Here is a 25,138-nt window from a genome sequence, read left to right on the forward strand (position 1 = left end):
AATGAAGACAGAAGAGAATGAAAGATTATCTGTGGAATATTACTGCCTCAGCATTTGCCTAAGTGATCCAAGGAAACCACAGAAAAACTTGGACCAAGGCAGACGGACCCGGAATCGAACCGGCGTCCTCCCGAATACTAAGCAATGATCTAGACCTCTAGGCCATGCCGCTCGGTATATGTCGTAGTCATCCAACGCTTTATATTGTGCAATAATTTTAGTCAGAAGTTAACGTTGAAAAAACAGAATTAATTACAAAATATTTGTCTATAAAAGATGTCACGGCGTAAATTTCGTTCGACCCCATCTTTGAGTTTAACGGATCCCGATTTTACTTTTTCATACGAAAATAAATCTGCGTCTCCCGCGCTAAAGTAAATAATTTGCATAAAGGTGCTTGCTCCACATTAATTCGGTAATGAGTACTGTAGCTACGGTTAGGGCCTCCAAATCAATTTGCTTTAATAAATATTCATTAGATTCGGCTGGGGATCGGGGGAAAATTCGCGCTTGGCCAGATCTTTAGGGGCGAAACTGCCAGCAGCTCGGGCATAATCGCTCCCAATTCGCAGCCAACTAACTTAATAATTTCGACTTTCGCAATACAATTCTGATTTCGGAATAAAATAAAGAAAAGTTTTTTTTTTCATAATTGTAAAAGTTTCATAAATTGTCCTTGCGACAACGAACAAGGGGTCAAAATTGAACTTATTAAAGGAAAAAGAAAGGGGGACGCTAATTTAAACATTAATAAATCATGCAAGTACAAATATGTCCACGAATTGTGATTCGAAAAAAAAATATTTTTTCTCAGAGACAACTTAGGCTTGCCACTCAGGACCAAAACAGTGAAAATAATATCGAGCAACTGCCCCCCCCCCCAGTATCTTCAATAATATCATGATTTCCGGCATTAGGAGAAAGTGGTTTCAATAAATAATAAGTACATACAAAACAATAATGAAATCATTGATAGCAAGAACAAGTTATTTTCGTAATATATGCAAATCTTACAGGAATGCCAGTCTATTTCATAAGTACTTCTCATTAGCTCCTAAATCGTTCCTCTTCAATTTTTCTTATTTTAGACTAAATCATCTGCCGCCAGCTACTGGTGAAAAACTAAAACGTTATTCTCTCAAAAGCTCACAGCAGGTAAGTCGATTAGCTTGAATTTAAAGCGGCATTGTAACTTAAATAGCTTTGTGTTGTGTATTGCTTTGTATTGTGTAATATTTGCATGATAAAGATTATGCTTTTTAGTTTCTGTAATAATTTAAAATATTTTTAAAAATTTCGCAACATGTATTGAAAATAGACTACAAAAAATATCAATAAACCGTTCGAACTTTGTGGATTGTAATTCATATGGGTATGATTTTGGAATCTCGATTTAGTTTTTCTTTTTTTATGACTAAGTGAACACAAGATGAATTAGAATTTTAAAGAATTTAATTTCACTAGAACTTTCAAAACAAATAATAACCTTAGGGATTGATTAGAAAATGATCAGCTCTAAAATTTACGAAAGAAACAATGTTTTACAATTTGAGTGTCAAAAGATATATAAAAGTTTCGAAATATCAGAAAGGCATTCAAACACTACTTAAATTAAAAGAAATATTAAGAGAAATATATCAAAAGTGGTACGAATTAGACCACATTCTCCTATATATATGCTCTGTGATCACTAATTAAATTAATTTGATTGCTGGGAGATACTTATTACAAAAGACAGCGAATAAAGATTAAAAGATAAAAGAGATTGACATTCAATTGGAATAACGTAAAGCCGATGGTTGGTGTAAATGCAATAATTTTCAATAAATTTAAACGTTCATTCGCTAGGCAATTTCAAGCTGCAACGTTTTTGAGCATCTGTGACGTTTTGTATCAAAATTTAGCTCCGTCATCAGACTTAATAATTCAACTGAAGATTCAAGGCGTATAATTTTCCTTTGAAACCTGAGACATAACGCTCGTATGAACTTAATGTTAACGACAGATAAGACCGAGAATATTTAACAACGAATGCAACAACATACGTACATAGATACATTCATTCATTCATTCACAGCCAGCTTTCTGGAGCCATCTCTACCAGTTACACTGACTTGTATGTATGATGATAGTATTCAGTAGCTATTCATATAGAAAGGAAACAGGTATACAATGGTCTTTATCGACGTTCCGCCACATTTTGTCCATTGTTTCAAACATAACACGGAAACGGTGTCTTTGTTTATATACGTTTAGACAGTAGATGTACCTACACATTTGCAACATGACACAATGCACATGTTCAGGCAGTTAAAATGCTTTTAATCAGCTCCCAGTCACTCGCCAATATCCGATGCAGACGAGAAAAACGACGCTCTAATTTTATTGAATAGTTTACCATTAACAACGAGTCTCAATCAAAACCACTACTAAATGCCTATCAATTTTACATATTAAGCAGTATTGGAAACTAGATAGGGGTGAGTGGAGTAATCAGAAACGGAAGTAAAATTTCTATTGTCTCTTACTTATGTATTCTAAGTAAATCGAATGCAATGTGGAATAATAATCACGGAAATGTGCAAAACGATCAACAGGTTTCAATTTTCATTTTCAATATTTATTTAACGTTGCATTGATGACTTAATTGTATTATTTAATACACTTATACAATAACAACAACCATCCTTTCGTTGATTCAGTTTTTTTTTTTGAAATAGGGGATGAGTTAGAAAATACCTATGTAGACTACATCGAGCATCAGAAATGGAAGGACCTTTGAAGAAGCTTGCCACCCTTGCTAGCGAAACGTTAGGGAGCAGCTGTAACCGACGAGGCCTTTAAACCCTAACTAGGACAAAATATATCCCGAAGTAATTCCTCTAACCAAACCAGAGGCCAGACGAAAAATCAAGTAATATGTCACTGAAAAATGGAACACCAACTGGTTAGAGAATCCTCACTAAAAAGGTTCAGTAGATTGCAAAAAATGTTTTCAAAGAATTTAATTTTTAGTTTTAATAAATACCAATGCATGTAGGTATGTACTGTAAAAGTACTAATTCTTCTCGTTTTCCGTTATTTGTTTGTTATAAGGTACAAAGTCGAGGGAAGTTTGAGTCACGGAGGGTTTTCGTCCTTTCCAGGAAGTTTGCGAAATCCTCACATATTTCGGGTTTCGCGACATCGTAACCGTTTTTCGACTGGTTCGTTGTCGACGAAACCTGCATAGTGTGGGGACCCACAAAGTTACAGAAGACATAGCGTTCAACAAACTTTTTAAAACCTAATCTTAATTAATTAATGTATTACAAGGATACGGGTAGTAAGAAACTGCTATAAGATTACCAAACAAATAAGCGCAGGTATTATTTAGTTTAATAATAAAAGCATAAACTAATTAATTCAATATTTGTAAAACAAAGTAAGCAATCAATAATTAGATGCCAAAAACAAATTTAATGTTTCAAAAATTTTTTTTAATACTACTCACAGCAATGGTGTTTCACCAAACTGCGACAAAGTATTGTCATTTTTCCGTCTTCGCCTATGAATTAATTTAATCGGACTTTACAAAGAAACCTAAAATAATTGATTACGTTCTGATAGTGTATTACACAAAAAAGTGTCATATAAGCCAAGCCGTTGTATCAAAATCCTAATCGGCCTCCAGTTAGAGTTTATTTAGATGGCATTATGAGCATTTTTAGTTAAGTTGTTAAAGCTGTGTACATCTCATACAAAGCTAGCAAAAAACGCATTTTGCAGAAGAAATTCGTGTTGGCTTCCAATTCCCAAACGGTCAAAATCCTTAAATATCCTTGCCGATTGACGTAGCGCCTCCGGCATTTGTATTCTAAACGTATCACATTCGATAATGACAAATTACTGGGACCAATTATGGCCGAAAATTTCACGTATGGTTAATAGGATCGAGGAGTGACTGTGCGCCACGCCGGAGGCTCGTACCATCATGTCGATTGAACGCTATTACGAACGTTGGCTTCTGCAGTCGAGGGCGAAATATCGCGGCGTCAATTTATCCATCCCGGGCCGGATACGGGAATTACCGCCTCATCTTCGCGCCTCGAACTCGATGGCGGCACCCCAGCCACCGTCGATGTACATGGTACGTACGGCTCCGGATATGAACTTCCGTTATGAACAATTTGCCGTGAAAATTGGATTGAACGGCAGCGATAGAGCGACGACGAGAACGACGGCGTCGCGACGCGGCCCGACGCGACACGTCGTGTCGGTCGGTCGGTCGGCGAGGCGCCATAGTCATCGTGTCGCCGTCGTTGCCGATGAGAGAGAGAATCAAATTTGGACCCGGACGAATGGGGCGGCACAGTCTACTTCGCGCTACCCTGATTAAGTTTGTTAAAATTTATTTTTCAAACGCAAAATGGGAACAAGAAAAAAACAAGAAAGCGAATTCCGCAAACGGTAAATGGGAAGGCGCAAATTCAATTCAGAATGCGCAAATCGCTATTTTAGATTCAGGAATCAATCGGGGGTTTCGGAAACAGTGTCCTTAAGTGACTACAAAATTGAACTCTGCAGCATTTCAAGAACCTCCGACATGCAGGGAGAAGGGAATTTTTTTAGGTGGACCTCTCTCGTTAAATTTTAGACTCGACTCTCTCTTCACTTAATAGATACTTGCACTACTAACGGGGTAAAGTAATTTATAGTCATCAGGTGAACGGAGAAGTATGGAACCACAAAAAATGTTTTAATTACTACCTAGTGAACAACATTATCTCTTAATCAGGAATGTATCCAAACCACCATATCAGAGTCACGATTTACTAGCTCCCATCAGTACACCAATCAATAAATCATTAACCAAATCCATGCCAGCAAATCAAATAATATCAAATGACTAACGGTACATCTATATGCATCAATTGGTACTGTAGTATTTCATAATGTTCGACAATTTGCCAAACTAAAACCTCTTTTCCAACTTATTAGTAGCCAACAAGCTACATGTGTTTTTTTGTTCACTTTCCTTTAAAAGAGTAACAAATTAAACATTACTTCGGGGCTATTGTAAAAGCTGTTTGCTAACTTGGTAACCTTTCCGTTGACAATTCCCAAAGCGAATTAGTTGGAAAAGCATCAGACGATCAGACCACAGACAGGTACATGAGTACGGCAGTTATTTGGGCAGCGAGACCGCGTAACACACCTGCCTATTGCAATTTAGAACGTGTTGTCGATAATCATGCCGAAATTTAATTTATTTGACGCTAACAGCGCCCGAATTGACAACATCAGAGGTTGCAATGTAAACGCACCTAATACAGGCAATCGGCTGCTCTTGGCGTACATTAAACCAGACGTCCTGTCAACGGGGAGGAATACATTTAGAGCCCGATAACCGGGAAACTGTTTTACATGAAATGGATTTACGGCTGGGGTGATGCCAAGCAAATTATCCACCGTGCTCTACGTTTCTGTCGTTTTTTATTTTGTTATCACCTGACCAAACCATTGTTGCAACAAGTCGTGTGAGAGATAATGGACTATCTATGTAACAAAGTAAATCTATTAACAATTTTTAGAGTTTAATTGAAACGGAATAGGATTTTGGACGGTTTCAACGGGAGACAAATGAGTCACTTCTTGTACATCTTTGTATAAAATGCATCCCATAATATATACTAGATTCTCTATAAGTCTATAGACTTATAAAATCGAATAAAACATTGAAAATTTTGGTTTTAAATGTATTTTTAATAAAAAATAAAACTGTACCTATAGCGTTTGATTTTTGTCACATACTTATTCTTATGTCCAATTGCAGCTGGAAAATGAAAAACCAATTCTAGACAAATGTCAAATTGTTCTTAATCTTCATTAAAGCTTTTTACTGTCTTTATCTAAATTATTCATCATTTTACTTTACACCGGCGAATATTCCAAAAAATAAAAACAAGACTATTATCATCGAATTAACTTTATAACTTAATGTGTTCATGCAAATTGGTGCAATAAGTATTTCTGCTACGCGCAATAAAAATATAAAGTAAAGGCCCTGTAGAGATGTCTTAAAATTAAAACTTTCCGTTTACAATTTTTTAAGCATATTTGTATACGTTAGACATTTATTTTTTGAGATATATTACGAATATTATACAAGTCAGGCAAAATGCTCAAATATTAACAAAAAATTAAAAAATAACCCTTCCACCTAGCTATCATTTTTTCATGTTTGAGATCTTACATCTGTTATCAAATCATAAATTAATTTACGTTTATACCATAAATAAAGTACATTGCTTTTGTAAAAGACAGACAGACTTTTATGACCACATGTTTACATCAGGGTTAAAAATATTTTCCTTTAACACAAGTATCATACTTTGGATTGGTATCGGTATTATTCATAAATAAATTAATCAAATTTTCTGCAAAATATTCCAAGAGCAAATTGTAATAAATGTTAAAATTAAATTTTAATTACTTCATACAAAACTTCATACAAACGCCAATATAAATTTGGTTCCATCCGCGTCCAATATCGAGATCTAACTGCAGTTTCTATTAATTCTTGGTCACTGTCGACTAAGTTTTACTAAAACACGTACTCCATTGTGCATTTAATTAAAAGCTTAATTTCTCATATTCGCATGTAATAATTTACAAATAAGGATTTCTGCAGAAACAAGATATGTTCACAAACTGAAACCGCACAACATTTGTCGTCATCGTCACAAAACGTTATTTAATGAAAATGTACATCACAAATTAAACGTTTGATGAAACTATATTTCATATGTACTTAAACGATTCTCAGTGAAAAGGACAGTAAAATCTCATAACCCAACAGGATGATAACCCTTAAAATTTCTTCAACAGTTTTTTGCTGACATAGCAGTAACTAATTGTATTATATTTTTTAATTAATTAGTTCTATACTCTTACAGTAGGTACTACAATTTGTATAGCGCCGAGAAAACGTTCATAATAGAACCTTTTTGAAACCCAATAAAGGAAATTCTTTTATTTAGACTATTGTTATTTTATCAATTTTGTTATGTTTCTACTTGTTTAGAATTTCCAATCAAAAATCACCAAAAAACGATAAGACTTTTGGCTTAGTTTTCGATAAATGTGCGGTGCGAAATTTTTGGAGATGGTAATTTACATACAACCACCCACAAAAAGGCAACGCACTTTGGCAATACCTCAATGATGGTGTGGTAACTTGCCTTAATAAAAATTACAATTATCCAGACCGATTAATGCTTACTCAACTTACTGTTTTTATTTCTTTTGCATTCGTACGTTTACATAGAGCTGCCTGTAAGGTACTTATTTAATTTATTACTCTAATCAGTAGATGTAGAATTAAAATGTTTATGTTTAACTTAGACGTTTGACCCACGGCAATATTTACATTCTCTATTCATGTAACTGCAGAGTTTGTGTCACGCTACGCCATTCGGTAGATACCTGTGTTGCTAATTCACGCACAGGAGCGGCTTCGGACTATAAATTATTGTGATTTTCTTAAAAATTTCTTTTGCCCTTAACCACCATTTTACACCCTCTACAGATCGGCATTTGTTCCTGTTACACCTTGTATAACTTTACGTTTAAACCACCGTCGTGAGCGAAGCATTAGTATCGTCGTCCAATTAACAAGTTTTATATTAAACAACAATAAGTTCTAACCAATAAAGATAACAATAACATATTTGTATTTTCGTCGTCAGAAAAGTCATTCATCCATTATTATGCGCATTACTGTATTTCGAATTAAAATTTTGTTAAATAAATTAGGAAAAATGAATGGTGACTCAACACGAGACTTGCCATCCCACTTCCACAATCGAAAATATTTACCACTGATTATCTCGCCGAAAAAATGTCAAGTTCGTCAGTTATTTCGGCAAACAGGCGCGAACTTCGTCGCTGAACGTTTATTGAACGCGATAAACGGGAGAGAGCCTGATGTTATGTGATACGCGTGCAGTTCTTCCATTATAAACAAACTGTTAAATCCTGAATTATCCAGAACGCCTGAACTTTTAATAGGACGTTCCGGGAAGGAACAGCATCCAGATAGAAGAAGCAAAAACGAGAATAATAAGACGGGACTCGCGCATGGACACCATGCAAGAAGAGCACAGGTAAACAATTAGTTTGTCTCGACTTTCTAATTAAACTTTGCGAATAAAGTAGCTTAAAAATTAAATACGGTCCTCAGTTACGCTTACTATTATTATTAGTGTTACTATTATTATTATTATTATTATCATCATCATCATCTTTATGCTCCCTTCTTCGTCTGACGTTTCTGCCGCTTTCAAGAGCCCGCCCTCCCGCTCGACCGTTTCAAAGTGTAACTGCAGTTGAAATTGAAAATGTAACAAACGTCTTCTTCCAGAATTTCTCCCATTTATTTACTACAAAACTTTATACCACCTAAACTAAAATTCTCAACTCTCCGACGGGTCGTATTTCGCTGTTCTAAAACTAAAGTTCATTCCACAACACAATTTAACACCAATATTAATATCAGATCCTAACTGTCCCTTCCTTAGGGAAAAGTGGGGTAATTTACCTACTACAACGTCGAGCAATCGAGTAATTGGAAAAGGTTATAAAGTTCCCGTTACTACTTTAAATGAAATTATCTACGATTTTAGAATTTTTGTCTGTTTTTAATTTTCTTGGCTTAATTTTCGTTAAATATTCCTAACGCCTCCGCTTTATATCTACTGCTATAAGGATAATCCACTAAGGAAAATGTTAATAAGTCTAAGAGCAAATTACAAGAATAAACTAAAACATTTTTTACATTATGCATATCTAATATTTTGAAAATTTTCTTCGAATTCCAACAAACAACAAACTTTTCCTAAAATTTTATTTATTAAATATATGTACGTATTGTAGCTACATATCTAATACGTGTTTTAGAGTGACTTTGACTCATTTTCCTTCTTCTTTTGCGACTGATGGTTTGCTAGTGTTTTGCGTTTGGCAAACAACAAAAATTTTAACGTATCCGCTAAACGGTTTATTGAATCAGTTAATTAACATGGGTATTATCATAAATACTTAACACCATTTGAGTGCCTATAGGTCTCGAAATTAAACAAAAAATATGAAAAAGCTACATTTAAAGGAGTTGTGAACTTATTCTTTAAATAAACGAAAATTGAAAAAGTTCCACATCCATAATTTAAAAGATCGTTTTTAATAGGAATAAAAGAGGACTTCAGATTTCATCAATAATTATGCTAATGAAACGGTTGTATCCTAAACATTAACGTCACGAGCCAGAATTTACACATTAAATATCACAGAAACAAACATTAAATAATGGAGAGTGCCAATCGATTTAATCTGTTTTTGTAAATAATAAAAGCTAATCTGATAGAATTCGAATTCGATGACCACATATCACGTTCAAAGTAATAGCATTATTCGGCAATATTTCATTTTAAGAACCTTAACGTACAAGTTATAATCCGTATGTAAATTTTGTCCAATATAAAAACATAGGCTCAATGAAACTTTATCCAGTTCGTTATAAACAATCGTTAACGTTTTAAAAAACCTTTCTATTAATGTATTATCTAAAATTCGTATCAGTTCCTTAAATGAAACTAAATTTTGAAATCGCAATCCTGTTTTAAAGAATATTAAGTGCAGTTCTTGTTATTATAGCCTTAAACTATCCAAGATGCGGTACAGGGACCGATTCGGCTCTTTGCCTGGCAATGGGCTACTAATTAGCAAATTACCCCAAGTGGATGAAAATGAACGAGGTGAAAGGTAGGTCAACATAAATAGGTAGCTATTATTAAATCTGCCACGTAAAGTGGTTTCTCTATCTGGAATAGGACTAACAAGTTTTGACAATAACATAAATAATGCAAAGAAAATTCCACTTTAATCTTTCTTGTCGTTTAATATTCAAAATATGGGTATAAACGAATGCCGCAGGCTACAGTCGATATGCCGGCGTCACTTTTGATAACGCTACTGAAAGCCTACAGCAGCGTTCATAAACTATCCAGCAAACAAACATCACGACGAAAAGGCACTAACAGAAAATTTCTAGAAATACTGATGAAAATTTCAAAATATTATCATTAACAAATGCCGTAGGCTACAGTCGATACGCCGGCGGCACCTTTCATAACGCTGCCGAAAGCCTACAGCAACGATAATAAACTATCCAGCAAACAGACTGCACGACGAAAAGGAACTTACGGGAAGTTTCCGGAAATGTTAATCAAAATTCCATGAATAAAAGAATACCCAGCATCCTACCGGACATAAACAGATGGTATAAATATTATGCAACGAGAGAGTAAACAGTGATATAAATTTACAAAGCAACGTAAATAACAGGTTGTTTGATGAATAATTAAGTACGAATATGGTGCGATTCCCTGTTAAATAAATCACTTAAGTATATCTGTGAGACTTGATTAAATAAAAAATGCCATATATATTGCAATATAGAGATATTTAATTCAAAAATAAAATAATAATTAACAATAACAAAGTTACGTGACGATATATACCGATCATTTCCTTCCTTATTTTTGGTTAATAACTAACATGTTAAACGTCAAAAAATAGTAACTATCACTGGCACCATTACAGATAACAATAAATTCATTGATTGCACGGAAAAAGTCAATTTCGTTGCTATTTTTCCGAATTTTAAGTGTTACTTGCTTTGTAGCAGTGCTTCGACACCTGAAGAATCTCAACCTTTGTATACCCATCCAGAAAATCCAAACGAACTAGTGCCACCACCTAGAACTCACGAGTTCAACAGTCAAGAGCACTTAGGGTCTTCGTCGAGACGCGGTTCGGCCATAATAGCAGCTCTCAGACGCCCGTCGCAAGCCATAGCTTTATCCGCTGCCCATGCCGTTATGGCCCAGAGAAAATACTTTATGACGTAAGTGGAAATTTTGAACAAATTGTATAAGTTTTAACGGGTGTCCGAACCAAAATACGACGTCTAACTCAATCTTTTCTAAACAAGTATTTGAAGAAATATTTTCACAAAAAATTGCACATGTCAAACAGAAAACTGCTAAATAAATCATTTTCAATACTGCTAGTTCCCCTTTCGTATTTTTTGTAAATGAACTTATTCTTTTCAATATTGTAATTGTACGTTTCTGGGACTAATTTTGGAGGAAACATATTTGGGAAAAAGGGGGAAAATCTTCGAGGATCGGTTCATCTTATTGGGATCCGTCAAATGGGAGGAGCCTAAAAACATGGCGCCGATTAGGGAAAATTTATCGTAGTTCCTATAGTGTACCGTGCAATTTCCAAGTTTTTAAATTACGATAAAATGATAAGTATTGACACAATATGTGATTGGGCTGACACAAAGCCTCGGAAAGGAAATTTCGTTGAAGGTGAGCGTGTTTTTAATGCCAATCACATTATAAAATTCGGAAATAACAAATCCGGAAGCTAGCCTTCAAATTCCGTCAAGTTTACTGCCTACTTTTTACAAACTTCGGATTTAAAAAGTGATTCACGTTATATAATTGGTGAGGTGATTCTGGGTGATTTAAGCAATATCATATCAATGACTTGCACGTGCAAAGCCGATTTAAGAGAACGTTGCAAACACATTATTGCAACTTTGTTGTATTGCAGCAGGTAGGTTCTTAACCTCAAAATACTTATATCGTATCATTAGAATTGTGTTAAATCAATTACACAGGAATAAATAATTTCTCACTTTATAATTTTAGTATGATTCTAGTTTTAAATATTAAGGTTATGGCTGATGGTAAATACTTGCTGAAATATAATCATGTGCATTAAAATGACGTGAACAAATTTTTATTCCGGAATTCACTTCTTTGATACCTACTGCTTTCATCCAAGCTTCTATTAGTTTACTTTTTTCTCTAATTTTCCGAATATATTTTTACATATATAAAACGGTTAGTTTTTATTGGAAAGTAGTTAATGTAGGTGAAGAGTGAAGATCTATGTCTGAAGTGCTATTGCGGCTTTTCACTGAACATATTAACTTTTTATATGATTTAACTTTAGAAGAAAACTTCGTCGACTCCATCATCAAAAAATTTTTTACTTTTTTAACGGTTAGTTTTTATTGGAAACTAGATAATGTAGGTGAAGAGTGAAGATCTATGTCTGAAGTGCTATTGCGGCTTTTCACTGAACATACTAACTTTTTATTTGATTTAACTTTAGAAGAAAACTTCGTCGACTCCATCATCAAAAAAATTTGCGTGCATAGTTCCTATGTAAATTTTTCCCTCATTCGAGTTATAAATTTTGCCACCAGATGGTGTATGCCCATTTGACGGATCCCAATAGGGACGAAGTTTGTACAGAACCCTCGGTACACGATCCAAATACAAGATTTTAGTTAAATCTACTCTTTAAGTGGTCAAGGTTCAGGGACTGCATAACAATTTTTACTTGTATGACCATGCGTTTTCGCCATAATAGGCGTTGTTTCGCAATCAATATTGTGAGATTTCCCAGTGGAAGAATGACTTGTTAATAAAATGTATAGCTATGTATCGACGTTGTTCGTTTATATCTTTTACGTAAAAGGGATCGATACTTGCGATATGAAGTTATCGTACGAGTTCTCAAATCCGCAGCCAACTAAATTTTATGTCGCGGTAAACCGAAAGTTAGGGTCCAAATATCTCGTTGAGCGTTATCCCCCATAGGCAGAATCACGAGTTTAAGGGATGGAAATTTCTCGTTGGGTAAACTTTATTGGGGTTAAAAACAAAGAGAGCTCGGGGAAAGAAATGCCTGTTCAAATAAAAATTTCCTTTCTTCCGATTTGGAAACATTACTCTACTTGCCGGTCAAAAAAAGAAAACACACGGAGGTTACTATTAATTTACTTTTTCATTTACTTATTAAATCATGAACTGTACTTTCGGAAAACAAAATTAGTTTACTTTAAAATAAATAAATAAGAATATAACCAATTTGGTTTTAATTTTTTTTCCTATTTGTTCCATACTTTATTTAAAGGCAACAAATTTAATCAAAATGATACCCCTTATTTAATTTCACCTTCCGCGAAAAACAAGATGGTTTGGGAAAGCCTTGCTCGTAGGAAAAATGGAGAATTAGTAAATATATTCCATTTTCAGTTTATTTCAAAGCCACAGCGACAGATCTCTGCATGACGACGAAAATAAGAAACAAACAGACCGAGAAATCCTCAGGAATCGAAGATTGGGAGAGTAAGCAACCGAAAAAAGTTATGAAAACGTTATATAAATAAAATTAAACTGCAATTTATTTCAGCGATGCGCTCACGAAAATTCTATCTGCTTTATACGCCAAGCTTCTAGTAGTTTTGGGAATGGCGTTCCCCATAACAGAAATAATTTCGCCTAACGTTAGACCCTTCTTCTACCAAGGATTCTACTTATACTTATATCTAGGAAGTATACTGTTCGTGGCTTACATGTACGGTTCTTTAATAAAAGAAAAAGCAGTTTCATCAGCAGTAAAATCATACCGTAAGTGTTACACGTCTGTGTACCTACATATTGAAAAATTCATCTTTTTAATAAATAAAATATGACAGCTTATCTTAATCATCATAAGGTCGTCAGTCCTAAGACTGTCTGGACACACACCTCCACTCTATCCTGTTCTGAGGTAATCTTCGCATTTCGCTAAAACTAGAACATCCACATCCTTAACTACTTCCGAACAGTAATCTAATCCAGTGCTACCTCTACTCCTCTTTCTGCCTCTAATATGTCTCTGACTAGATCTTCATGCCTGAGAAGGTGTCCTACTAACCTATCTTGTCTATTTCTTATTGACTTCCATAGTCCTCTGATCTATTCATAATAATATTTCTAACCTTCTCTATCGACGGTATCCTCATTATTCGCCTGCAACACCACATTTCGAACCCCATTAAGGTTGAACCTATGGTCCGACTCCCTAAATCATCGAAACTCGCAAGCNGTTTATGTTCTCTTTCCTACATGCTACGTGATTTCATAACGATCCTCCGGTGCTGCGGATGAAAATGACAGATGTATGTATAGAACACCGGACTAGGGGTCGTTGGGACCTTCAGTTGTAACTTAATAAACCCAGTCCGACAAACGAGGAATTTGCGGAAGAATTTAAGACCGCAGATTAGTCTTTTATCCCGTTTGACAGGATGCCTGGCATAACTAGATGCTTTTCCGACGAACCAAAATGACAGCCCCCGAACAGGTCGTTAGCGGTTGCTTCACAAGAAAAGGAAGGGTACACTTTTTATGGGAAACTTGGTACAAATGTTGCTCAAACATTTTCTGAATCTCGACGTAACAGCATCTAACTTTGGACAATAAAAAAATGTTCACGGCTTAATTATTACCTGTATTTTAGTTACTGCAAAAACTTTTTAACTCATTCAGGAAAAAAATAAATAAAATGTAGTCTTTATTCAAGGCAAATTGTCCCACAACAAAATAGTTTCACTAAACTTAAAAATTAATGAATTAATAGATATTAATAAAAGCTTTGCAGGTATTTCCATTTTCTCAGTTTCCGAAATTGTGCGTAAATGAGCATAATACATGTCAAAACATTTTCAGTCGAAAAGTATAATCAAATGTGAAAATAAAAGAAAAACCAGTTTTATATATTCTAAAAATAACCAATCGAAGTTCACATAAATATAGAAAAATAAATAAACAAAATTTGGTTACGGTTTCACCCACTTCTGATGTGAGCATTATCAACCCGAGACTGGTTGGGAGTTGTTAATAAAATTGTTAAGATCCAATTTGAACATTCAACATGCGTATATGTTCAATAGCCGCAGATTGGAATACTTAAGGGGTCAAAAATCAACTAAGCATGCTTCACGAGACGAAGGAACTGTTTTAGTCCACATGCTACTTTCGTAAGCTTCAGGAAATTCACCCGTATATTCAAATATCTTTCCACCGCAGGTCAAAGAAATACAAATTATGGCTAATGACTAATCAAGAATGTAATTATTATCAACTATATCTTTCCAAGAGTTGGAACAAGAAGGAATCAGGAATCAATTGCACGGGATGATTAGTATAGTCTGCACTCTGTAGTTACCGTTCGATTAGCAAAGTTACTGCTATTACCATAAAAAACAAAAATTAAGTTTATATGACAGCTTATCTTCATCATCATAAGGGCATCAGTCCTAAGACTGGCTGGACACACACCTCCACTCTATCCTATTCTGAGCTAATCTACGCATTTCTCTAAAACTAGAACAACCCACATCTTAACTATTTCCGAACAGTAATCTAATCTAGGTCTACCTCTACCCCTCCTAACTCCTGTTTCTGCCTCTAATATGTCTCTGACTAGATCTTCATGCCTNTATCTAGGAAGTATACTGTTTGTGGCTTACATGTACGGTTCTTTAATAAAAGAGAAAGCAGTTTCATCAGCAGTAAAATCATACCGTAAGTGTTACACGTCTGTGTACCTACATATTGAAAAATTCATCTTTTTAATAAATAAAATATGACAGCTTATCTTAATCATCATAAGGTCGTCAGTCCTAAGACTGTCTGGACACACACCTCCACTCTATCCTGTTCTGAGGTAATCTTCGCATTTCGCTAAAACTAGAACATCCACATCCTTAACTACTTCCGAACAGTAATCTAATCCAGTGCTACCTCTACTCCTCTTTCTGCCTCTAATATGTCTCTGACTAGATCTTCATGCCTGAGAAGGTGTCCTACTAACCTATCTTGTCTATTTCTTATTGACTTCCATAGTCCTCTGATCTATTCATAATAATATTTCTAACCTTCTCTATCGACGGTATCCTCATTATTCGCCTGCAACACCACATTTCGAACCCCATTAAGGTTGAACCTATGGTCCGACTCCCTAAATCATCGAAACTCGCAAGCCGATCCACCCGCTCTAGTTTGTTCAAGAGTTTCGTCAAGGTTCAAGTCCCGTCGGATCAGCTTATCTTACGATATTAAAAAGACAGAGACTTAGAGAATGTGATAATCCAATACACACAAAAGAATTACCTAAGATTATTTACCAATTTACCACGCAACAAACTTTCTCTCTTATTCATTTAGGAAATAAATGTTTTCTTTATTTCCGCAACAAATTAATTTTGTAAGGAAGTATCTCTTGAAAAATCTTCAAGACAAAATGTATTCTTCCTAAATTTCAGATAAAGATGCAAAAACTGACAGTACGGTTCTGGAAAAAAAAATTGACGAACAAAGTAACCACCACCCCATCAGATACGGCAGTTTTTATCTCCGATTAGGAGCAATTGGTAAGAAAACAAAAGCGTTTTGAAGAGCTCGACCTTTTAGACTTTAAAGATGGGCAAGGTTTACAAATAAAAAAAATTAGCACAGCATTGAAAGGGTTTGAAAATATAACATTAACAAGTAGGTGTTAACGTATTATTTATTTAAATAATACAGCAGCATATATAATCAGACACAATAAATATTAGCGATTTCGTCCATAATAAATACGTACTAATCGCAAACATCCTAAACATCTACACGCGACTAAGTATGTTGATAACAAACAATAGGCACATTAGATAGTGCCTGCAAATTTTCTATTAGCGTGCGTACAGGTACATCTAATAATCACATCTGCATCTGCCTCGTTTATATCCTCCAAAGCTCTAAACGAAATCGGCAGAAGCAACAAACGCGACAATCATCCGGTCAAGCGCCGCATTTTATTTCGTTTTATATTCATTTAGATCTAGATAATGACAAGCGATGATTTTTTAATAAATTGTTATTAATACGAACGAAGTGAGGTAAATACCATCCACATCAAATCAAATTCCGTTTGAAGTGAAATTGACGGAGCCTGAACATCCTCGGAAGAAATCGAGAGACCGTTTGCCGCGTCTCAATAGCCGATTATTTTCATACAGCGTATAATCGATTGTTAAATTTAACAATCACCCAGACCTATCATAGAACTAGTATTCTATACTTCCGCAGTTTATTTGTATAAATAATTTAAAACATATGTTCACACAGAAAATACCACAAATGGCGTGGTGAACGCCATCTGTAGTATGATGCTACATTTTAGGATTACGTATGCTCCAACAAGGTCGGAGCTGTCTGCGGCGCGCTGATGAGATCCAAAAAGATCGAAATGGCGATCCGCGTCTGGAAGTTTCGACAGAATACAGACCACTTCGAATTATTTTATTATATGTTCACACATTATATTCTATCTACCCTTTATAGACTGCCTTCTCGCCCCGTCGCCCGAACGTAAAATATAGCGGACTATGTTATTACATCACTAATCATATTATCAGACTGTTATCTTTCATTTTAGTTGAGCAAAAATTATTAAAGCATCACTGCTGTAACTACTATCTACGTGTAAACGGTATGCTTCAACGATTATCGCCAAAATCTTGAGAAATACCTGCTACACGTAGAAGGCGGTTTGCCGCGCCAACTCGCGGCATATTATTAGGTATGTAGGTAGAGATTAGCTATTTAGTCGGTAATCTGTACGCGATTATGTAACAAATGCAAATAGTAATTAGGCAAAAGCTGCATAGTTTGGGGCGGGAAGCGCAGGAAATTTAGACGTAATGAAACTTACGAGGACGATTATAGTCGCCCAATTGGGCCCATTAATTCGACGTTATGTTTAGCTTTCGGGATTGGGAGTATGGTTTATTCGGGTCTGGAGTTCGGCCGTTATTTCGAACTCAAAAGCAACGATCATTGCCACTCCAACTTACTGAACGCCATCACGCCTGCCACCAGGATGTGCCTCACCCTACTACAGATACAGTTCATATTTCTCAACAGCAAGGTAACCATTTTTTTCACTCTTTTTTTATTTAATAAACATATAATAACATTAACGCCTTAATGTTTCATTCTCTCTTACACTACATATCCCTCCTAAACTATTGGAATACTTAACCCGTGGTACCGATCGTCCCGAAATCTTTTTACAGAATGCAAAATATGCTACTTACGCGAACACTACCTACAAATTGCTATTATTTATACAGATAATTGAGACATGCCAAGCTGTTTCTAAACAAATAAATTATTAAGTGATATAAAAAGTTGTCGCAATTTTTGGTACTTTTGGTTCAGCGACTGTAAAATTGTACCTCTGTCATTTTCAAGGATACTTCTCGATCTACAATTACATTTTCATTCGTACTTATATAATTTTAACACGTTCTCAAGGAGGTAAATAAAACAAGTAAAAGCAAATTCCAGGATTCGAGCGAAATTCATCTTCCAATTCAAACTTAGCTGAAATGCAACGGCGAAAGCTCGCAAAATTAACTTTTTATTAGGACCAGGAACAGATAACGAGCGTACCGAGCAATGATGAATCAACAGGATTCGTAGTAAATGTAATTGTCGTGAAAATTAAGAGTTGACCACAGCCGATTAATATTATGTAACACTGACTTTCGTCATTTCCTATTATAAGTATTGCAACAGATCTAAGTAAGACTTTGCGTCTGTCTGTTGAAGTGAAGTGTAAATTCTGTAAAATTCGGTTTCATTTAAAGTTGGTTATTGCATCTTCATTGTCGATAAAGATGACACTTGACACTTGGCTCTATTTATTGCGCCATTACACTTATCCCCTGTCACACAATTTTACACGTTTATACACGTTTGGGAACTCTGCATTTTTCAAATATTTTTCAATTTCACGGAGACATCGCCATCATAAAACTTTCTTCCTTCCTCCTTCACTATCGTACAAATAATACATCGCAAAAAGTTCACGAGTTCACGATTACACACCACACATACACATACGTACGCACACACATACATCCTTTTATGTATACTTTGCACAGATTATTCCAATTAGAGAAATTTTCAGGATGTACAAATTGGTAGACACCACATCGTTTCAAGATTCGGCCTAATGCATATGATCGCCACCAACTTGTGCGAATGGCTTTACGTCCTTGTAGAAGAAACTAAACATGAAATCGTACACTTCGAAGGTAAGGACTCTTCTTATTGAAAAATTTTATCGTCTTGAAAGGAATACAAAATCCAATAGTTTAATCTCCAACCAATTAATTTTTAAAATGAAATTAGTAATTATATACCACACAGGTCGATATACATTTATCATATCGTCAAGAATAATTCTACCGACCGTTATTTACTTTACGATGAGGCAGAAGTAGAAAGGTCCTTCTTCCTTTCTCATTACAAGAAAATAGGCACGACTGCGATCGTTATAGGTCACCGTTATCGGCGACGAACATGAAAACTTAATAACTACATATTAAATATAAATATCCTGATAATTGTTATTGGAGATAAGTTTGCAATTCATCTCGAAACAAACAGTTGCATTATAAACCATTAGGAATCAGGAGTATCCGCGCTTAACATTATTAACTCCTCAAGTACTATGTTTTTAAATCGCCCAGGCCTTCAACGTCCTGAAATAAATCAGCTTTATTACAAGTTCCTTCTGTAAAGTCTATTCCTGGTTTCCTAATCAAGGAGATAGTAGTATGTATTTGTTCATTCACCCATTCCAGCCTTTACTGTAGAGGGAATAGTTCAAAGGTTCCGCTAATCATATTTGTAATTTTGGTTCAGAGCGACACAACAACACCAAACACGGAAAGTTTTGCTTCGAAGGGCATGTAATGGGATCTCTGGTTCAGAACGCCAGTCCCTTTTTGTTCCCGTGCAAAATCGAATACAGTCTTATATGCGCCGTCATCCTATTCGAAATGTGGAAGGAAATTAAAGCAAACACGAAAGAGAGTAAGGACGCCAGTTCCCAGAGTGGTATCAACAACGACGTCAGGTCGCCCGGCCACCATGGCCACTTCAACTGGCGTAAGTTTTATCAAATTATACGGGTGTTTAATAAAATAAAATATTATACACTCCATAAAATGTTATATATACATATATATTCTACATTTACTATGAGATATCCTGCACACTCCTGGAAATGACATTAAAAATTGTTCGTTGAACATAGTGTATATTGAACAATTCCTTCCTATTGTAAAATATTTTTTTATAGCTATATAGCAGTAGCAATTAATTATTTTATTGTTAAAAAACACTGCGCATTCGGTAGGCCAGGTGTTCATTATTTATTGTTTCATGTTACACATTAATGCAAATTGAGAAACAATGAATAAGAAGCAGATATAACAATAAATCATTACCAATATTTTTTTTCAAGTTAAACAACTTATTCTATAGATATTTATGATCAACAATATTTACAAATTAATATCTTTGATTTTGTTCTACTGCATTCGCCGATCATCATCATCATCATCATCATAAGGTCATCAGTCCTAAGACTGGTTGGACACGTACCTCCACTCTTTCCTATCCTGAGCTAAACTTCGCATTTCCCTAAAACTAGAACAGCCCACATCCTTAACTATTTGCGAAGAGTAATCTAATCTAGGTCTACCTCTACCCCTCCTAACTCCTGTTTCTGCCTCTAATATGTCTCTGACTAGACCTTCATGCCTGAGAAGGTGTCCTACCAACCTATCTCGCCTATTTTTTATTGACTTCCATAGAGTCCTCTGTTCTCCTATTCTTTCCAATACCTCTTCATTTCTAACCTTTTCTACCCACGATATCCTCATCATCCGCCTATAACACCACATTTCGAACGCTTCTAACCTTTTCTTTTCCGCCGCTCCCACTGTCCATGTTTCGCACCCGTACAACGCCGTGCTCCAAACATACACCTTTAACAACCTTTTTCGAATTTCTAAATTAACCGTTCGCGAGCATAGAAGTGACTTCTTTTTATTAAAGGCGACACGACCCTGCGCTATCCTCTGCTTTATATCCCTACTACTCCTTCCGTCCTGACTTATCCGACTTCCTAGATACGTACAATCGGTCATATCTTCTAATTTTTCGTCTCCTATCTTTATATTCGTTCTTTCACTACTTTTTCTTCCCTTGCATACCAGTATTTTAGTTTTACTTTTATTTATTTTCATACAGTACTGATCTGTTAGTACCGCTTCCATTTTATTTAAAGCTATCTCTAAGTCCTCCTTCTAGATGCTAATACTACTATATAATCTGCAAATCTAAGCATGCTTATCTTTTGCCGCTGTAAATCTATCACTACAGTTGTACTGTCTTTGATGATAAAAGGATAAATTTTATTCGTAAGGTTTTTTCTAATTTTTCCTCTCTCTCTCTGTTTTACGTTCAAGACGTTCAAGAATTCATGTTGCGCTCTCCAAATAAGCTAAACGGAATTTAATTTCAGATCTTTTCGGCTCTGCAATGCAATCGCACCATCATTTCTCTGTCGACTGTTCGAAGGCGCACAAGGGTTTGTTTTCTGGGATACTCGTAATTGTCCTCACCATTATATCCCTGATCATGTTCTTCGTGCTCACCAGCTACCCCGGCGCCAAAGAGGAAAAAAGTGTTTACCTAAACAACGCCGAAATAGAAGTACAAGTCGTGGAACTAATTCTCTACATTATTTCCATCATTACTGTTGTCATGGCAATGATTAAAATGAGGCCAATGAAATATTGTCGTAAAACGCGTAAGTATTCTGCTGGGTCAAATTGAGGCGATCCAGAATATTCAACGATTTTAGTTAGAACGTTATTTCACTTTAAAGTTTTGACGCGACTTTGGTCACAACTAGCTCAATTCAGAATTCGTTTAGATGATGGACATTCAAGTCTTGGACTGGATAACACCCTCCTGGTCGTGGCCCAAACAGGGATGTTCATCTACTGCATGTTTTCAATAATCGGATGTTACTTCAACACGGCCCATAATTCGACCATGGGTCTGGTGGTGGAAGCGTTTTCGTTTATTCAGACATGTTTACAGACAATTTTCGTGTTAGACGGTTGGTGGAGAAGATGCAGAAATTTGGAGCAAGCACGTAAAAAACCAGGGAGGGAACTGGTAACATTTTTGATAATCAGCAACATGGCCATGTGGATTGTCAACGTCCTGGTGAAAAATAGGGCGGAATTCAGGCCGACCCACTTACAATTTTATGGCGAATGGGCCTGGACGATTATCACCCACATCTCTATGCCTTTAGCCATATTTTACAGGTTTCATTCCACCATTTGCTTGTTCGAAATATGGAAGTCGGCCTTTAAACTTAAACCACCTTATAAACACCCTCTGTTGCCTTTTATTTAATGTAGTAGACACTTATTATAGATATATATATGTTAAGAAATGTAGATAAATATGACATAAATATTGGTAATTTTATTTCATTTTCCTATTTATGTAATCGAATTTTTGTGTTATGTCAAATTTTAGTTCTATTTCTAATTTTTAAATGACTGTTAAAAATGCTATAGTAATAAAATTTTTAACTAGGTGCTTGTTTTTTCTTCACCAGTGTACCCTTTTCATACAAATTTTTAAAATAAATAGTTCTGACTGAAAGATGTAATTTTGATGTCCCCCAAATTGTTAATTTATATTGAAAAAAACTTAAAATACCTATTTGTGAATGGGCAAAACGTCAAGAACGTTAGAAATGTGAAGGTATCTGAAAGGGCAGAGAGCAGAATAAATTATGGAATTCAATATGAAATGAGGGACACATTAGAATCAAAAACAGGTGTTAAGAGCGGCTGCAGTAGCCTTAGATTAATGTTCGCATACAGTTAGAAATACAGGTAGCTCTAGTTTTCCAGAAATGCGAAGGTGAAATCATAATCGTGACTAAAAGAAATGACGATGATGATAGGTAAGTATAAAAATATATAAATATTTTTCAAAAATAAAGAAGATAATGAATTATTACACCTAAATCATTACTATTTTCTCTTCAAAAGTAAACACTTAAACAAACGACATCCTAAAAAGTGTGGTGTCGTTTCAAACAAATAAATGAATAAAATTAACCAAAAATAACTCGAAACTGTCGGGCTGCGTATTATTCTTCAATATGTTTATAATTAAAACGTTACAAATAAACCCAGCGTTAATGTTTTCCACAAATATGAATTTTGTAAAGCGACAAAATCCGATCCGACGCGCAAAATTGTTAAGTTTATCAACTTATTTGTAAAATACACATATTTGCACAATAATTAGCCTTTTTGAAAAATCTATTTAGCACATCCCAAGAATACTGTGCACATTTATTCCATTCTTGTATTATCAGTTAAGTGAATGACTATCGTAGTACCAAAATGACCACGTTAGGAGTAATCAATAACTCTGGGTAATGAATTATTATATTTATATACACCCTACGTTATTAATAACATTTATTTACGCGTGCTAATGTGAACTGATTTCAGGATAGAAAGACATGCAAGTTCTTTGCCATCTTTAGACATTACCATCCCAGTACCAGTAATTAAACCTGTACCCCAAAAAAGTTCTCGAGTTGTTTCAGGGTAAGTCCTTTATTTTATACCCCTATTCGATAACTTACAATTAACAAAGTAATAATACGAATTTCTAATTTTTTATCGTTTATTACTGAAACGATTTAAGTAACTGACTCTACTGTATAATTTTTTGATCTAATCTTTTACTGTTTTCAGTGAAGCTTTGACATACATTGTTTCCGCATTTTACGCCAAAATATTAGTCATTTTTGGTGTAGCTTTACCAGTAACAGACTCTATAGCAACCGATAACGAAACCTCCTATGTCGTAAGTGTAAAACTAATTATAGAAAATCCTTATCGTAATCATGAAATAAATTAATTTCCATTCCGCTCAAAAAAACTATCAAAGTAATTTTGTTTCTCTTTGGGATGTTCATATTAAATTAGTAAAACCTCGACATTTCATGATTGGTTCAATAACTTATTAATTCAAAGCTTGGTAACGTAAAAAGCTTTCAAGAAAGCATTAAAAATTGTCAGCATAGAATTTAGGCACTTAAGGGTTGGAAGATTTTTATTTGTGTAAAGAACTAACACTGACGTTTCGCCTCTATTTGGGAGTTTTTATCAAGGTATGTACTTTGAATGTAGGCACGTGGTTTTTAATACTATATTAACTTATTATTGTATTTATACTTCTGTCTTCTTTCAGTTAGTGTTAGTTTTTAACTATTTGATTATCTACTATTTTATTTATAATTGTGCTGTTTTAATTCAATGTTTATTTACACAACGTTACGTACCATTTACAAGCACCGAACTATTTGGAATCAATGCTTATCTAGCTAAAGAACCTACCCTAATAATACCACCCAAATAAAAGCGAAACATGGGTGTTGGTTCTTCACACAAATATAAATCTTCAAACCTTTAAGTGTCTGGATGCTTTGTTTAGTTAGTTATAAAAAAATAGAGAATAGATTAAAAATTCTCTTCAACTTTAAGTCATCGGGGTTCTGAATCCAAATATCTGTTCTCTGAGCAAAGGACATTTCATATAAATTTAGTGTTAACAATAATCCTGTTTAATTTTAAAATTCTAAATATTCTCTAGCATAATAAACTTGATAATGAATAAAGAAACAGCTTGGGATTATTTCATAATTTATAACTACTACCACCTGTAGTCAATATTTGACCAATTTTTTCCCAAACATAAGCAAAAAAGATTGGCAATAGGTTAATTGAGGATTATTACTTTTGACCCAATAACTTCATATGTAGTTAAATGAAGTAAAGATTACTTTCTACTTTTGCGTTGAAAATATAAAGAAGGTAGCTTTTTAAGTATGTTGTTATAGCAAAGCTTTCATGGAAGTAAACAGCAGGAAATCTCTTCCAACAATTTCAGTTAAGTGTGTACTTTTAGGGATTTTACGTCTATCTTTACGTCGGAAGCGTAATATTTTTAATATACATGTTCACTCACAGCGTAAAGGAAAGGACTTTAAAATCCAACCCGGAGGAAAAAGGTAAAGTCGTTCTATTCACAATAAGTGAACGTTTATATATATGAAAACAGTGAATTCTTCGCATTTTCAGACGACAAATCGGACGTCATACCTTTATCGCAACATAACAAACAATATATCAGATACGGAAGCTTTTACTTCAGGACTGGAGTCACAGGTAAGTACAACTAACTATTAAAACGATGACAGTTCTTACTCTGTACTAGACGCGGGTTCAAACAAG

At 34.9% G+C, this 25,138-nt stretch overlaps 2 protein-coding genes and 1 long non-coding RNA gene across 5 annotated transcripts in view; 2 read left to right on the forward strand and 1 right to left on the reverse strand.

Moving 5' to 3' along the window:
• Positions 1-25,138, reverse strand: part of LOC108740160 — a 106,379-nt gene that overhangs the window by 59,353 nt on the left and 21,888 nt on the right. The window lies entirely within an intron of this gene.
• On the forward strand, positions 7,856-22,360 carry LOC108740146 (proton channel OtopLc-like). Of its 3 annotated transcripts, XM_025976028.1 has the most exons (12): positions 7,857-8,147; positions 9,694-9,801; positions 10,724-10,945; positions 13,161-13,253; positions 13,318-13,457; positions 15,399-15,476; positions 16,217-16,324; positions 17,699-17,862; positions 18,910-19,036; positions 19,650-19,895; positions 21,319-21,606; positions 21,733-22,360. In XM_025976028.1, the coding sequence occupies exons 1-12, from the start codon at positions 8,122-8,124 to the stop codon at positions 22,224-22,226; spliced, it is 2,094 nt and encodes a 697-aa protein (XP_025831813.1). In that variant the 5' UTR covers positions 7,857-8,121; the 3' UTR covers positions 22,227-22,360. The 3 variants fall into 3 exon arrangements, with proteins under 3 accessions (XP_025831814.1, XP_025831813.1, XP_025831812.1); XM_025976029.1 differs by lacking the exon at positions 15,399-15,476 and having other exon boundaries at positions 7,856-8,147; positions 10,727-10,945; positions 13,318-13,535; XM_025976027.1 differs by lacking the exon at positions 15,399-15,476 and having other exon boundaries at positions 13,318-13,535; positions 21,733-22,359.
• Positions 23,183-25,138, forward strand: part of LOC108740147 (proton channel OtopLc-like) — a 10,667-nt gene continuing 8,711 nt past the window's right edge. The window contains exons 1-5 of the mRNA XM_025976030.1: positions 23,183-23,268; positions 23,348-23,446; positions 23,597-23,708; positions 24,813-24,915; positions 24,986-25,072. Of these exons, the coding sequence (XP_025831815.1) occupies positions 23,237-23,268; positions 23,348-23,446; positions 23,597-23,708; positions 24,813-24,915; positions 24,986-25,072 (433 nt within the window). The 5' untranslated portion in view covers positions 23,183-23,236. The remainder of the gene's footprint in view (positions 23,269-23,347; positions 23,447-23,596; positions 23,709-24,812; positions 24,916-24,985; positions 25,073-25,138) is intronic.

The sequence above is a fragment of the Agrilus planipennis genome, unplaced genomic scaffold (genome assembly GCF_000699045.2).
Source record: "Agrilus planipennis isolate EAB-ADULT unplaced genomic scaffold, Apla_2.0 scaffold215, whole genome shotgun sequence".
Lineage (NCBI taxonomy): Eukaryota > Metazoa > Arthropoda > Insecta > Coleoptera > Buprestidae > Agrilus > Agrilus planipennis.

What these genes read in the sequence shown, in the direction of transcription:
- LOC108740146 (XM_025976028.1), top strand. Translation starts at nt 8,122, where the DNA reads ATGGACACCATGCAAGAAGAGCACAG. An exon ending in TCATATTTCTCAACAGCAAG is followed by an intron (nt 17,863 to 18,909) that starts GTAACCATTTTT and finishes AGAAATTTTCAG; the next exon opens with GATGTACAAATTGGTAGACA. An exon ending in CCATGGCCACTTCAACTGGC is followed by an intron (nt 19,896 to 21,318) that starts GTAAGTTTTATC and finishes ATTTAATTTCAG; the next exon opens with ATCTTTTCGGCTCTGCAATG.